This window comes from Scyliorhinus torazame, chromosome 3 (genome assembly GCF_047496885.1).
Source record: "Scyliorhinus torazame isolate Kashiwa2021f chromosome 3, sScyTor2.1, whole genome shotgun sequence".
Taxonomy (NCBI): domain Eukaryota; kingdom Metazoa; phylum Chordata; class Chondrichthyes; order Carcharhiniformes; family Scyliorhinidae; genus Scyliorhinus; species Scyliorhinus torazame.
In genome coordinates this window covers 2,587,369-2,603,284 of record NC_092709.1, presented here as the reverse complement: position 1 = coordinate 2,603,284, position 15,916 = coordinate 2,587,369, and the positions used below count along the sequence as shown (strand labels likewise).

At 54.4% G+C, this 15,916-nt stretch overlaps 1 protein-coding gene across 3 annotated transcripts in view; it reads left to right on the top strand.

Annotated features, from left to right (window-relative positions):
* LOC140408245 (clathrin light chain A-like) overlaps nucleotides 1–15,916 on the top strand; it is a 117,328-nt gene that overhangs the window by 54,265 nt on the left and 47,147 nt on the right. For 2 of the 3 annotated variants that reach the window (XM_072495185.1, XM_072495188.1), the window contains exons 4-5: nucleotides 3,821–3,932; nucleotides 6,640–6,693. In XM_072495185.1, coding sequence (XP_072351286.1) covers nucleotides 3,821–3,932; nucleotides 6,640–6,693 — 166 coding nt within the window. The remainder of the gene's footprint in view (nucleotides 1–3,820; nucleotides 3,933–6,639; nucleotides 6,694–15,916) is intronic. The other variant, XM_072495187.1, reaches the window with a different exon arrangement.

Genomic DNA, 15,916 nt, shown 5'->3' with positions numbered 1-15,916 from the left:
TACAAAGATAGCTTGCTGCCCGCAAGAAACAAAACAAACACAAAAATATATATATTTTTTTAAACCCAAAACAAACAACTCTTACCTTCCAGAATGTAGCTGCCCTGTGGACCAACTGGAACTCCGCTTTCCGACTCCATTCCCAGTCAGCTGCACTCTCTGTAAACTCCCAGCTCCCTTCCCGCACTTTGTCTAACCCAAACAGCAACTTTTAAGTTAATTTACCAAAATAAAAGAAAGACTAGATATTAGATAAAAATAAACCCTTAATATTCCTCATTCACCAAACTCTCAATTTAACACTCTAATGCACCCACATTCAGCACTCCAGTGCAATTAAATGGGGCGAGATTCTCCCACCCCCCCGCCGGGTCAGAGAATCGCCGGGCGCTGGTGTGAATCCCGCCCCCGCCGGTTGCCGAATTCGCCGGCACCGGAGTTTCGGCGGGGGCCGGAATCGCGCCGCGCCGGTTGGCGGGCCCCCCCCCGGCGATTCTCCGGCCTGGATGGGTCGAAGTCCCGCTGCTGGAATGCCTGTCCCACCGGCGTGGATTAAACCACCTCTCTTACCGGCGGGACAAGGCGGCGTGGGCGGGCTCCGGGGTCCTGGGGGGGGGGGGGCGCGGGGTGATCTGGCCCTGGGGGGGGGCCCCCACGGTGGCCTGGCCCGCGATCAAGGCCCACTGATCCGCGGGCGGGCCTGTGCCATGGGGGCACTCCTTTCCTTCCGCCTTCGCCACGGTCTCCACCATCCCTCCACTGCGCATGCGCGGGGTGCCGTGAGCGGCCGCTGATGCTCCCACGCATGCGCACCCGGCAATGTCATTTCCGCGCCAGCTGGCGGGGCACCAAAGGCCGTTCCCGCCAGCTGGCAGAGCAGAAATAAGTCTGGCGCGGGCCTAGCCCCTCGAGGTTAGGGCTCGGCCCCCAAAGATGGGGAGATTTCCGCACCTTTGGGGCGGCGCGATGCCGGACTGATTTGCGCCGTTTTTGGCGCCGGTCGGCGGACATCGCGCCGATTACGGAGAATTTTGCCCATGATGTTGAACTTCTCTACATCACTAACTCAGCTGGAATATTGTGTCCTATTCTTGGGATCACATGCTAGGGAGGGAAAAAAGGCCTTGGAAAGTGCAGAGGATATTTACTAGGATAATACCAGGGATGAGGAAGCATAGAGATGGCACCTGTTATTGCCCAGACCCCTCCACCAGTACTGGATCCTGTCCTGTTATTGTGATGGACATTGACATATGCACCCCTCACCCTCAACCCAAACCTGCGAAGCGCCCGTGTCCCGCCTGGACCTGGTTCGGCTGCATCACCGTCATCTACCCTCCCCATGAAGCCTTCACCGCCCCCGCCCACCTGACCGGTTGTGTGTTCCTGTCTACAGGTTGCAGATGTCTCCTGTGACCATCACCATTCCCTCTGCAGCTGAGCCCAGATCCTGCCAAGCCCCAGACATTGACTGTAAGACAGCCCTGCACACCAAGCTGTGCTCTTTCCCTGTGGAGCACACACCCCTTGCCCCTCCCTGCAGCTGGGGTACATTGTGCTTCCAGTGATTGTTCTGCATGGCCCACTGCCTCCTATCTCTGACTGCACATTATGAGGTCCGCAACTCCCCTGGACTCTGTTAACTGTGACTCCTTTCCATTGTGCAGGAGGATTCACTGCACCTTATCTGACAACTCCTGAACTAGAACGGGAGCCTTGACATAGTTCCCGTTTCCAAAGCGGACAAAGGACAACAGTGACCTTTACAAAGCACTGCAGCCCCACCAGTGTTTGTGCAATCAATCCATGCTTATAGCCAACATTTGTATGATCCCAGTTGATGTTACAGCTGGGTGGGAAGATCCCAGAATGGAACCCTAAATCCCAGAATGGAAACCGTTACTTTTGTTTTGTAAAATCTGGAGGAGCAGAGTCTGGAGGAGCAGAGTCTGGAGGAGCAGAGTCTGGAGGAGCAGAGTCTGGAGGAGCAGAGTCTGGAGGAGCAGAGTCTGGAGGAGCAGAGTCAGGACCGCTAATTAATTTCAACAAGAAAAATGTTATTTGATATAATACTCCTTTACTCCCCCTAAGCTTAAACAGTACACACAGATTTTAAGATTAATACGGATTACGAAATACATCTTAAGCTACAATGGTCTCCCTAACACAAAGTCCCTTTAAATTCACAGATCGGCTCTGGTTAAGTTCACATACTCTGCACTGATCCCCATGTGAATGTCTTTAGATTTCTCCTCAGAATCCCTGCAGATGATTGTTACAGGAGAGTTTCCAAACTCCACTCCCAAAAACACGCTATAAAGTCTTCTTTCACAATAATGCTTTCCATTAGCGGTTTACATTCTAAAATCCAGTCCAGGTGTTCCAAATGACTCTTTTAAACAAAGTTTCTGCTCCACTTTTAACAGCAAATCCAGTCCAGGTTTTACACCACCCCTTTAAAATGTCTTTGTCTTCCCCTCTGTACAAACTGTTCACAATCACTTCAACTCTCGATCCCAAACTCGATTAAAATTGTTTCAAACTTTTGATTTACTCTTGACGTCTGCTGACTCACTTTAAACCTGGTTACCGAATTTGTCTCTTTAACTCAGAACTCTTTAGTTACTCTTCATTGAACGATACCTTGGTCTTATAGTCTCTTAACTTCAGCTGTCTTAAGACATTCCCTCTGTCCCAATTCCCTGGTTATCTGGACTGTAACTGGTTCTCTAGGAAGTCTGCCTCTTTGTAGCTCCTGATTTGTCCAGTCTTTCTCCTGGCAGAGTTGAACAGTGTTCACTCTCTGATGTCAGGGGCGGGATTCACCGACCCCCTGCCGGAGCGGAGAATCGCCGGGGGCTGGTGTGAACCCCGCCCCCGCCTTGTCCCGAAGTCTCCGCCACCAGAGATCCGGCAGGGGAACGCGCCACGCCGGTCGGCGGGGGCTGGAATCGCACCGCGCCGGTCGGCGGGGGCTGGAATCGCACCGCGCCGGTCGGCGGGCCCACCCCCATCGATTCTCTGGCCTGCGATGGGCCGAAGTCCCACTGCTGGAATTCCTGGCCCACCAGTGTGGATTAAACCACCTTTTGAACGGCGGGACAAGGCGGCACGGGCAGCCTCCGGGGTCCTGGGGGGTGCGCGGGGTGATCTGGCCCTGGGGGGTGCCCCCACGGTGGCCTGGCCCGCAATCGGGGCCCACCAATCCGCGGGCGGGCCTGTGCCGTGGGGGCACTCTTTTACTCTGCATTGGCCGTGTAGGTCTCTGCGATGGCCGACGCGTAGGTGACCCCACGCCTGCGCATGCGCGGGGATGACGTCAGCAGCCGCTGACGCTCCCGCGCATGCGCGGACTTCCGCCGCCCGCCAAAGTCCTTTCTGCCCCGACTGGCGTGGCGCCAAAGGCCTTTCCCGCCAGTCGGCGGCACGCTAACCACTGCGGCGCGGGCCTAGCCCCTCACGGTGAGGGCTTGACCCCTAAATGTGCGGAGAAATCCGCACCTTTGGGGCAGCCCGATGCCGGAGAGGTTCACGCCACTCCATCCCGCCGGGACCCCCTGCCCCGCCGGGCAGGGGAGAATCCCGGCCGGGGCTGGAGAATGGGGCAGAATTCTCCGGTTACTGGGCGAGCGGGGCTGGAGAATCCGCCCAAAGTGTGGGCTCCTCGGGGCTGAAAAACGTAACTAAGTGACATTGAATCGCGGCGGGAAACTCGCCTGCAGAGCCAGCGGGAAACTCCCTCAAAAACCCGCCACAAATGTTTTGGGAGAATCGAGCCCCTCATCCCAGTCACTCGTGTTCTTTCCTTTGAACTTCTCAGATGCCAACTCCCGTGAGACAGAACTCGAATGGAGAGAGAAGGCTAAGAAAGAGTTGGAGGACTGGTACATACAACAGGCAGAGCAGCTGGAAGAAATGAAAACCAACAACAGGTACTCACCTTGCTCAGAGCTGGGTTTCATCAAACAATTAACCTTTTGTACAAACCCCCCCCCCCCCCGTCATAAAATTACTCAAACTTCTTTTCTGTTTTTACGGAAAAGTTTTCTTGAACAATGTGAAGGAAGTTCTATTCTGAAACCTCATTTTAAAATAATTCAGCAAGAAGCATTAGAACAAGGGGAGATTATCCAGCCCCTCGAGCTTATTCTGCTGTTCAGTTCGATCACGCCTGATCTGTACCTTAAATCTATCGAACTGCCTCGGGTCCATACTCCTTACTCCCCTTTCCCATCAGCAATCTAACAATCCCACTTTTGAAAATCTGTATTGATCCCCAGCGTGAACACAGTTTCAGTGGAGAAACCTGTTCCAGGTTTCCAATCTCCTTGGTAACTGCAGCTAGATTACATGGTTCATTGAAATAAAAAGTAATTCCTATCAGTTTCAAAGTTTATTCCCTTGAAATGCCCATCCAGTTTCCCTTTGAAATCAGTGACCATCTCCGCTCCCACCATCATCGTCAACAGTCAGTTTCAGGTCAATCTCTGTGTAAAACATGTCCCATTCCCCTTTCATCTCTTACCCAAATCTGTGTCTCCGAGTCCTTGTGCCATTGGCTAACGGGGACAGCTTTTTGTTGTTTATCTAAACCTGTCACAATCTTGTTCCCCTTCATCAAATCTCCCCTCAATCTCCTTCACTCGAAGGAGAACAGGCCCAGCTTCTCCAACCCTAATCTTGGAACCAAAATCCCCATTCATAGAACAGAATCTATAGAATCCCTACAATGTAGGCTATTCGACTCATCGAGTTGCATTGACCGTCTGAAAGAGAACCATACTGAGGACCCCCCACCCATCCCCTTAACCCCACCTAACCTGCACATCTTTGGACTGTGGAGGAAGCCGGAGCACCCGGAGGAAACCCACGCAGACACGGGGAGAAAGTGCAAACTCCACACAGTGACCCAGCGGGGAATCGAACCAGGGACCCTGGAGCTGTGATGCAGCAGTGCTAACCACTGTACCGCCCCGAAACCATTCTGGTATATCTCCTTTGCATCCTCTCAGGTACCCTCACATCCTTCCTAAAGTGTGGTGACCAGAACCAGGCGCACTGTGTTGTGATTTTTCGAAGATTAAATGTAGGATCTCTTTAAGTTTCTTTTAATATAATCACGTTTGCCAGTTCCTGACTTGCCACCTTTGATTTGCTAAGACAGCTCTTTGCCTTTCTTTTGCAATGGAATATTTTGGATGGTGAGGGAAGTTCTGTCCCAGTTTGAGGGAAGGAAACATTCTAAATAAATCCAGCTGCACTTTCTTACTGATTACACTCTCAGAATCACAATTTCCCTCAAAGCCGAATTTATTCGAGCCAAGTCCACAGCAGTTTGCAATTCCAGCGTTATTGATGTTGTGTCTACTTTGCAAACCCCCCCCCCCCCCCCCCCCAGTCAGGCAATAGTGACAAATCATCTCTTTAACAGCTGTATTCAGTTTGCTTTTTAATTCGATTTATTTCTCAAAGTAACTGCGAATTTCCGGATACAACTCACGCCACAGAAATTCTTTCCTACTTTTTCTATTTGTTTTGTTTCATTTTGGATGGACAGGTTCCTGATTCCTATCTCAAGTTAAGGGAATTCTCACAGTGAAGCCATTGCTCTTTATTTTATCATATTCTGTACAACTGTAGGTATTAATCCTGTTCAACAAACTGGGACGTCGCTGAAATTATTGGTGAATATTTAGCTGTTTTAATAAATCCTCCTTCTATATGAACCACTGTTCTGTAAGACCATAAAACATAGGAGCAGAATTAGGCCACTCGGCCCATCGAGTCTGCTCCACCATTCAATCATGGCTGTTATTTTCTCATCCCCATTCTCCTGCCTTCTCCCCATAACCCCTGATCCCCTTATTAATCAAGAACCTATCGATCTCTGTCTCAAAGACACTCTGTGATTTGGCCTCCACAGCCTTCTGCGACAAAGAGTCCCACAGAGTGCTCATTCCCTGGACTAACGAGCTCAGCTCACCAGTGCAGGAAGAGATCAGGGTGTCATCGATCTCTGGACCCCCACCACAGCCTCCAGGCCCATCCCTCCAACTTACCAATTAGGGATCTTTGAGCCCCCCACAGCCCATCTCATAAGGGCAGGGCACCCCCGGGCCCAATACCCAGCATAGGCAAAATGCCACCTGGGCACCATGGCACCTGGAATTGCCAGGCTGGCAGTGCCATGGTGCCTGGGTGGCATTAGGGTGCCAGGGTACTGCCCTGCCCAGAGCCCGACCACCTGGGGGTCTCCGATGGTCTGGGAGGACCCCACCTATGCTGGTACACCTGGTCCAAGTTTGTGAAAACCAGTGCTAAACCGCGCCCGCTGGGGATTTGATCCAGGGCCTTGGGCCCGGCGCAGATATATTCCAGGGAGCCTAACTGCTCCTGAATATGCAAATAGGCAGGGTCCAGGTCGCAATGCTTCGCAAGATCTCATTCAATCTTGTGAGGCATGATGAAGCCAGCAAATCTGGCGAGATGGCTCTCAACCCAAGTCGGGCTGGACAAGGCCGATAGATCGTGCCCAACGAACTTTGTCCTGTTTATTTGTGCAGCATCTTACTCTTGTTTTGCTAAATTATCTCTTCCTGATTGCTGCTGGTCGCGGACAACACACGTTCATCGTCCTAGGATTCTGGATGAGGCTTTCTACAAACAACCCTTCGCTGATGTGATTGGCTATGTGTATGTTCCTTATTAATATTTCCCCCTTTCTATTCTTACCTCAAACAATTCTACTACATTCAGCTATTTTTATCACTTTGTGTTTGTGTTGAATAAATCGGGATTGAGATGCTGAAATTGATATTCTGCTTTGATAAGTAATTTACAATATTTTAAAGTTTTGGATTGTATTCACTATTGAGACTCAATGCTGCAACTTTTTGAGCCAGAAGGTTATGGGATTGAGTTACAGAAATACAAGTTCATTTCTTATTCATTCTTTCTTTTTGTAGAGAAACCTTATGGAATGAACGATTAGTCACTGTGTGTGCTGGTACACACTGAATTCCAAATTTAGATGTTGAGGAAAAATTAGTAATGACTGACTGACCTCTGCAACATAAAACATTGCAAATGCCAAGTTAATCAGTTCACATTGAAAGTAGACGGAGTGGGTATGTGGTCCTTGGACATCCTCAGCTGCACTTGTGTTCCAAAGAGGAAAGGAACACTTAGTTAGATAATCTGGTGGAATTTTGGATTAGGGTTGTCACGGAAACCCTGGTTGGAGTCATACCCGGCACAAAGGAAGATGGTTGTGGTGGTTGGAGGTCAATCATCTCAGCTCCAGGACATCACTGCAGGAGTTCCTCAGGGTCGTGTCCTCGGCCCAACCATCTTCAGCTGCTTCATCAATGACCTCCTTCCACCATAAGGTCAGAAGTGGGGATGTTTGCGGATGACTGCACAATGTTCAGCACCATTCGCGACTCCTAAGATAATGAAGCAGTCCCTGTCCAAATGCAGCAAGACCCGGACAATATCCAGGCTCGGGGCTGACAAGTGGCAAGTTACATTCACACCACACAAGTGCCAGGCAATGACCATCTCCTACAAGAAAACATCTAACCATCGCCCCTTGACATTCAATGGCATTACCATCGCTGAATCCCCCACAGTCAACATCCTGGGGGTTACCATTGATCAGAAACTGAACTGGACTAGCCACATTAATACTGTGGCTACCAGGGCAGGTCAAAGGCTAGGAATCCTACAGCGAGTAACTCACCTCCTGACCCCCCCAAAGCCAGTCCACCATCTACAAGACACAAGTCAGGAGTGTGATGGGATATTCTCCACGTGCCTGGATGAGCGCAGCTCCAACAACACTCAAGAAGCTCAACACCATCCAGGACAAAGCAGCCCCGCTTGATTGCTCCCCCTTCCACAAACATTCACTCCCTCCACCTCCGACGCACAGTGGCAGCCATGTGTACCATCCACAAGATGCACTGCAGGAACTCGCCAAGGTTCCTCAGACAACACCTTCCAAACCCACGACCTCTACCATCTGGAAGGACAAGAGCAGCGGTTCAGGAAGGCAGCTCACCCCCACTTTCTGAAGGGCAATTAGGGATGGGCAATAAATGCTGGCCTAGCCAGCGACGCCCACATCCCATAAATGAATTTTAAAAATAATTAGGGTGGGAATATCAGGCTTCTTGTCCATAAAACTCCTGCACCTTCCTCCAGAAATTGGTCCAGTCACAATGGACCCTTTGAACGTTGCATAAACCCCAAAATGTTAATGAACTGCATAATCCATAAAACAGAAAGTGGGCAGTTGATGCTTGAACGGCTCATTGGAACAGTTATCCGGTTAGTCCCAGTCCCAGTTATCCGGTTAGTCCCAGTCCCAGTTATCCGGTTAGTCCCAGTTATCCGGTTAGTCCCAGTCCCAGTTATCCGGTTAGTCCCAGTCCCAGTTATCCGGTTAAAGAACAAAGAAAAATTACAGCACAGGAACAGGCCCTTCGGCCCTCCCAGCCTGCGCCGATCCACATCCTCTATCTAAAACTGTCGCCTATTTTCCAAGGATCTACTTCCCTCTGTTCCCCGCCCATTCATATATCTGTCTAGATACATCTTAAATGACGCTATCGTGCCCGCCTCTACCACCTCCGCTGGCAAAGCGTTCCAGGCACCCACCACCCTCTGCGTAAAGAACTTTCCACGTATATCTCCCTTAAACTTTCCCCCTCGCACCTTGAACTCGTGACCCCTAGTAATTGAGTCCCCCCACTCTGGGGAAAAAGCTCCTTGCTATCCACCCTGTCCATACCTCTCATGATTTTGTAGACCTCAATGAGGTCCCCCCTCAACCTCCGTCTTTCTAATGAAAATAATCCTAATCTACTCAACCTCTCTTCATAGCTAGCGCTCTCCATACGAGGCAACATCCTGGTGAACCTCCTCTGCACCCTCTCTAAAGCAGCCACATCCTTTTGGTAATGTGGCGACCAGAACTGTACGCAGTATTCCAAATGTGGCCGAACCAAAGTCCTATACAACTGTAACATGACCTGCCAACTCTTGTACTCAATACCCCTTCTGATGAAGGAAAGCATGCCGTATGCCTTCTTGACCACTCTATCGACCTGCGCAGCCACCTTCAGAGTACAATGGTCCTGAACACCCAGATCTCTCTGTACATCAATTTTCCCCAGGGCTTTTTCATTTACCGTATAGTTCGCTCTTGAATTGGATCTTCCAAAATGTATCACCTCGCATTTGCCTGGATTGAACTCCATCTGCCATTTCTCCGCCCAACTCTCCAATCTATCTATATTCTGCTGTAGTCTCTGACAGTCCTCCTCACTATCTGCTATTCCACCAATCTTAGTGTCATCTGCAAACTTGCTAATCAGACCACCTATACCTTCCTCCAGATCATTTATGTATATCACAAACAACAGTGGTCCGAGCACGGATCCCTGTGAAACACCACTGGTCACAGTTCTCCATTTTGAGAAACTCCCTTCCACCACTACTCTCTGTCTCCTGTTGCCCAGCCAGTTCTTTATCCATCTAGCTAGTACACCCTGAACCCCATGAGACTTCACTTTCTCCATTAGCCTACCATGGGGAACCTTATCAAACGCCTTACTGAAGTCCATGTATATGACATCTACAGCCCTTCCCGCATCAATCAACTTTGTCACTTCCTCAAAGAATTCTATTAAGTTGGTAAGACATGATCTTCCCTGCACAAAACCATGTTGCCTATCACTGATAAGCCCATTTTCTTCCAAATGGGAATAGATCCTGTCCCTCAGTATCTTCTCCAGCAGCTTCCCTACCACTGACGTCAGGCTCACTGGGCTATAATTACCTGGATTATCCCTGCTCCCCTTCTTAAACAATGGGACAACATTAGCAATTCTCCAGTCCTCCGGTACCTCACCCGGGTTCAAGTATGCTGCAAAGATATCTGTTAAGGTCCCAGCTATTTCCTCTCTCACTTCTCTCAGTAACCTGGGATACATCCCATCCGGACCTGGGGACTTGTCCACCTTAATGCCTTTTAGAATACCCAACACATCCTCCCTCCTTATGCCGACTTGACCTAGAGTAATCAAACATCTATCCCTAACCTCAACATCCATCATGTCCCTCTCCTCGGTGAATACCGATGCAAAGTACTCGTTAAGAATCTCACCCATTTTCTCTGACTCCACGCATAACTTTCCTCCTTTATCCTTGAGTGGGACAACCCTTTCTCTAGTTACCCTCTTGCTCCTTATATATGAATAAAAGGCTTTGAGATTTTCCTTAACCCTGTTTGCTAAAGATATTTCATGACCCCTTTTAGCCCTCTTGATTCCTCGTTTCAGATTGGTCCTACATTCCCGATATTCTTCCAAAGCTTTGTCTTTCTTCAGTCGCCTAGACCTTATGTATGCTTCCTTTTTCCTCTTAGCTAGTCTCACAATTTCACCTGTCATCCATGGTTCCCTAATCTTGCCATTTCTATCCCTCATTTTCACAGGGACATGTCTGTCCTGCACTCTAATCAACCTCTCTTTAAAAGCCTCCCACATATCAAATGTGGATTTACCTTCAAACAGCTGCTCCCAATCCACATTCCCCAGCAACTGCCGAATTTTGGTATAGTTGGCCTTTCCCCAATTTAGCACTCTTCCTTTAGGACCACTCTCGTCTTCCTTCTCTTTGGTGAATACTGATGCAAAGTATTCATTTAGTACCTCGCCCATTTCCTCTGGCTCCACACATAGATTCCCTTGCCTATCCTTCAGTGGGCCAACCCTTTACCTGGCTACCCTCTTGCTTTTTATGTACGTGTAAAAAGCCTTGGGATTTTCCTTAACCCTATTTGCCAATGACTTTTCGTGACCCCTTCTAGCCCTCCTGACTCCTTGCTTAAGTTCCTTCCTACTTTCCTTATATTCCACACAGGCTTCGTCTGTTCCCAGCCTTTTAGCCCTGACAAATGCCTCCTTTTTCTTTTTGACGAGGCCACAATACCTCTCGTTATCCAAGGTTCCCGAAAATTGCCGTATTTATCCTTCTTCCTCACAGGAACATGCCGGTCCTGAATTCCTTTCAACTGACACTTGAAAGCCTCCCACATGTTAGATGTTGATTTGCCCTCAAACATCCGCCCCCAATCTAGGTTCTTCAGTTCCCGCCTAATATAGTTTTAATTAGCCTTCCCCCAATTTAGCACATTCACCGTAGGACCACTCTTATCCTTGTCCACCAGCACTTTAAAACTTACTGGATTGTGGTCACTGTTCCCGAAATGCTCCCCTACTGAAACTTCTACAACCTGGCCGGGCTCATTCCCCAATACCAGGTCCAGTACCGCCCCTTCCCTAGTTGGACTGTCTGCATATTGTTTTAAGAAGCCCTCCTGGATGCTCCTTACAAACTCTGCCCCATCTAAGCCCCTGGCACTAAGTGAGTCCCAGTCAATATTGGGGAAGTTGAAGTCTCCCATCACCACAACCCTGTTGTTTTAACTCTTTTCCAAAATCTGTCTACCTATCTGCTGCTCTATCTCCCGATGGCTGTTGGGAGGCCTGTAGTAAACCCCCAACATTGTGACTGCACCCTTCTTATTCCTGATCTCTACCCATATAGCCTCACTGCCCTCTGAGGTGTCTTCCCGTAGTACAGCTGTGATATTCTCCCTAACCAGTAGTGCAACTCCTCCACCCCTTTTACATCCCCCTCTATCCCGCCTGAAACATCTAAATCCTGGAACGTTTAGCTGCCAATCCTGTCCTTCCCTCAACCAAGGGCGAGATTCTCCGACCCCCCGCCGGGTCGGAGAATCGCCGGGGGCTGGCGTGAATCCTACCCGGATGGGCCGAAGTCCCGCCGCTAAAATGCCTGTCCCGCCGGCGTAGATTAAACCACCTACCTTACCAGCGGGACAAGGCGGTGCAGGCGGGCGTCGGGGTCCTGGGGGGGGCGCCGGGCGACCTGGCCCCGGGGGGTGCCCCCACGGTGGCCTGGCCCGCGATCGGGGCCCACCGATCCGTGGGCGGGCCTGTGCCGTGGGGGCACTCTTTCCCTTCCGCCTCCGCCACGGTCTCCACCATGGCGGAGGCGGAAGAGACTCCCTCCACTGCGCATGCGCGGGAATGCCGTCAGCGGCCGCTGACGCTCCCGCGCATGTGCCGCCCGGAGATGTCATTTCCGCGCCAGCTGGCGGGGCACCAAAGGCCGTTTCCGCCAGCTGGAATGAGATACCGGAGAAATTCGCCCCAGGCCTGAACAGCTGGAAACATGGGGCGGGATTCTGCGGGATTCGGCAGGGAGGGCAACTCTGTGAGAAGGAGTGGGCATGAATCACTCTGGCGTCGGGCCACCCCAACGGTGCGGAATCCTCTGCACCTTCAGGGGCTAGGCCGGGCCCGGAGTGGCTTGCGCCAGGCTGGCCGGCGTGGAAGGGCCTCCGGCGGCCGGCTCTACTTGGCAGATGCGTGGGAGTGCCAACATGTGCTGGTGTCATCCCAGCGCCTGCGCAGAGGGGGTTCATCTCCGCGTCGGCCACGGCGGGCCATTACAGCGGCCGGCGCGGAGGAATAAAGTGCCCCCACGGCACAGGCCCCCCGGGATCAGATCACCCCGCGCCCCCCTGAGGACCCTGGACGCCGCCCGCGGAACCAGGTCCCGCCGGTAAGTACCTATCGTAAAATACGCCGGCGGGAACCGCCGAAAACGTGCGGCCAGTCAGCCCATCGCGGGCCCGAGAATCGCCGGGGGAGCCGACTGGCGGGCCGCGATTCCCGCCCACGGAAAATCCCCGGCGCCGGAGAATTCGGCAGCTGGCGGGGGCGGGATTCACGCCGCCCCCCGGCGATTCCCTGACCCGGCGGGGGGTTTGGAGAATCCCGCCCGACATGTGGTGAGGCCCGGGAGAGATTGCTGCAAAAGAATGGGAATTTTCACCGGGAGGCGATGCCGGACCAGGAGCTGATGGACATCGAGCACAGAGGCTGACCAGGTGGAGTGGACAGCAGGCACTGAGCAGGAGCAGCAATTACAGAGATCACAGCCTGGCCAGTGCAGGCTCGGCCCACAGGAGTGTTGGTCAGTGTGACCGCCCCGTGTTTGTGGAAGAACAGAACGGTCTCTGAGGAGATCGTATCGAAACCAGGCCAATCTGGAAAGTTCCGCTCCTCTCCCACACAGCCCCCGCTCTCCCACGCAGCCCCCCCCCTCTCCCACACAGTCCCCCCCTCTCCCACACAGTCCCCCCCCTCTCCCACGCAGCCCCCCCCTCTCCCACACAGTCCCCCCCTCTCCCACACAGTCCCCCCTCTCCCACACAGTCCCCCCCTCTCCCACACAGTCCCCCCCTCTCCCATACAGTCCCCCCCTCTCCCACACAGTCCCCCCCTTTCCCACACAGCCCCCCCTCTCCCACACAGTCCCCCCCTCTCTCACACAGTCCCCCCCTCTCCCACACAGTCCCCCCTTCTCCCACACTCTTTCCCCCCCCTCTCCCACACAGTCCCCCCCCTCTCCCAGACAGTCCCCCCATCTCCCACACAGTCCCCCCCTCTCCCACACAGTCCCCCCATCTCCCACACAGTCCCCCCCTCTCCCACACTCTTTCCCCCCCTCTCCCACACAGTCCCCCCATCTCCCACACAGTCCCCCCCTCTCCCACACAGTCCCCCCATCTCCCACACAGTCCCCCCCTCTCCCACACAGTCCCCCCCTCTCCCAGACAGTCCCCCCATCTCCCACACAGTCCCCCCCTCTCCCACACAGTCCCCCCCTCTCCCACACTCTTTCCCCCCCTCTCCCACACAGTCCCCCCCTCTCCCACACAGTCCCCCCTCTCCCACACAGTCCCCCCTCTCCCACACAGTCCCCCCCTCTCCCACACAGTCCCCCCCTCTCCCACACAGTCCCCCCCCCTCTCCCACACAGTCCCCCCCTCTCCCACACTGTCCCCCCCTCTCCCACCCAGTCCCCCCCTCTCCCACACAGTCCCCCCCTCTCTCACACAGTCCCCCGTCTCCCACACAGTCCCCCCCTCTCCCACACTCTTTCCCCCCCTCTCCCACACAGTCCCCCCCCCCTCTCCCACACTCTTCCCCCCCCTCTCACACACATTCCCCCCGCTCTCCCTCACAGTCCCCCCCTCCCACACAGTCCCCCCCCTTCTCCCACACAGTCCCCCCCTTCTCCCACACAGTCCCCCCCTCTCCCACACAGTCCCCCCCTCTCCCACACAGTCCCCCCCTCTCCCACACAGTTCCCCCCTCTCCCTCACAGTCCCCCCCCTCTCCCACACAGTCCCCTCTCTCCCTCACAGTCCCCCCCCTCTCCCACACAGTCCCCCCTCTCCCACACAGTCCCCCCCTCTCCCACACAGTTCCCCCCCTCTCCCACACAGTCCCCCCTCTCCCACACAGTCCCCCCCTCTCCCACACAGTCCCCCCCTCTCCCACACAGTCCCCCCATCTCCCAACAGTCCCCCCTCTCCCACACTCTTTCCCCCCCTCTCCCACACAGTCCCCCCTCTCCCACACAGTCCCCCCCTCTCCCACACTCTTTCCCCCCTCTCCCACACAGTCCCCCCCTCTCCCACACAGCCCCCCCTTTCCCACACAGTCCCCCCCCTCCCACACAGCCCCCCCCTCTCCCACACAGTCCCCCCCTCTCCCACACAGTCCCTCCCCTCTCCCACACAGTCCCCCCCCTCTCCCACACAGCCCCTCCCCTCCCACACAGTCCACCCCCTCTCCCACACAGCCCCCCCTCTCCCACACAGCCCCCCCTCCCACACAGTCCTTCCCCTCTCCCACACAGTCCCCCCCCTCTCCCACGCAGCCCCCCCCTCTCCCACACAGTCCCCACCTCTCCCACACAGTCCCCCCTCTCCCACACAGTCCCCCCCTCTCCCACACAGTCCCCCCCTCTCCCATACAGTCCCCCCCTCTCCCACACAGTCCCCCCCTCTCCCACACAGCCCCCCCTCTCCCACACAGTCCCCCCCTCTCTCACACAGTCCCCCCCTCTCCCACACAGTCCCCCCTTCTCCCACACTCTTTCCCCCCCTCTCCCACACAGTCCCCCCCCTCTCCCACACTCTTCCCCCCCCTCTCCCACACAATCCCCCTCTCCCTCACAGTCCCCCCCTCTCCCACACAGTCCCCCCCTTCTCCCACACAGTCCCCCCCCTCTCCCACACAGTCCCCCCCTCTCCCACACAGTCCCCCCCTCTCCCACACAGTTCCCCCCTCTCCCACACAGTCCCCCCCCCCTCTCCCACACAGTCTCCCCTCTCCCTCACAGTCCCCCCCCTCTCCCACACAGTCCCCCCCTCTCCCACACAGTACCCCCCTCTCCCACACAGGTCCCCCCCTCTCTCACACAGTCCCCCCATCTCCCACACAGTCCCCCCCTCTCCCACACATTCCCCCCCCTCACCCACACAGTCCCCCCCTCTCCCACACAGTCCCCCCCTCTCCCACACAGTCCCCCCCTCTCCCACACAGTCCCCCCCTCTCCCACACAGTCCCCCCCTCTCCCACACTCTTTCCCCCCCTCTCCCACACAGTCCCCCCCTCTCCCACACTCTTTCCCCCCCTCTCCCACACTCTTTCCCCCCTCTCCCACACAGTCCCCCCCTCTCCCACACAGTCCCCCCCTCTCCCACACAGACCCCCCCCTCACCCACACTCTTTCCCCCCTCTCCCACACAGCCCCCCCCTCTCCCACACAGTCCCCCCCTCTCCCACACAGTCCCCCCCTCTCCCACACTCTTTCCCCCCCTCTCCCACACAGTCCCCCCATCGCCCACACAGCCCCCCCTCTCCCACACAGTCCCCCCCCTCCCACACAGCCCCCCCCTCTCCCACACAGTCCCCCCTCTCCCACACAGTCCCTCCCCTTTCCCACACAGTCCCCCCCCTCT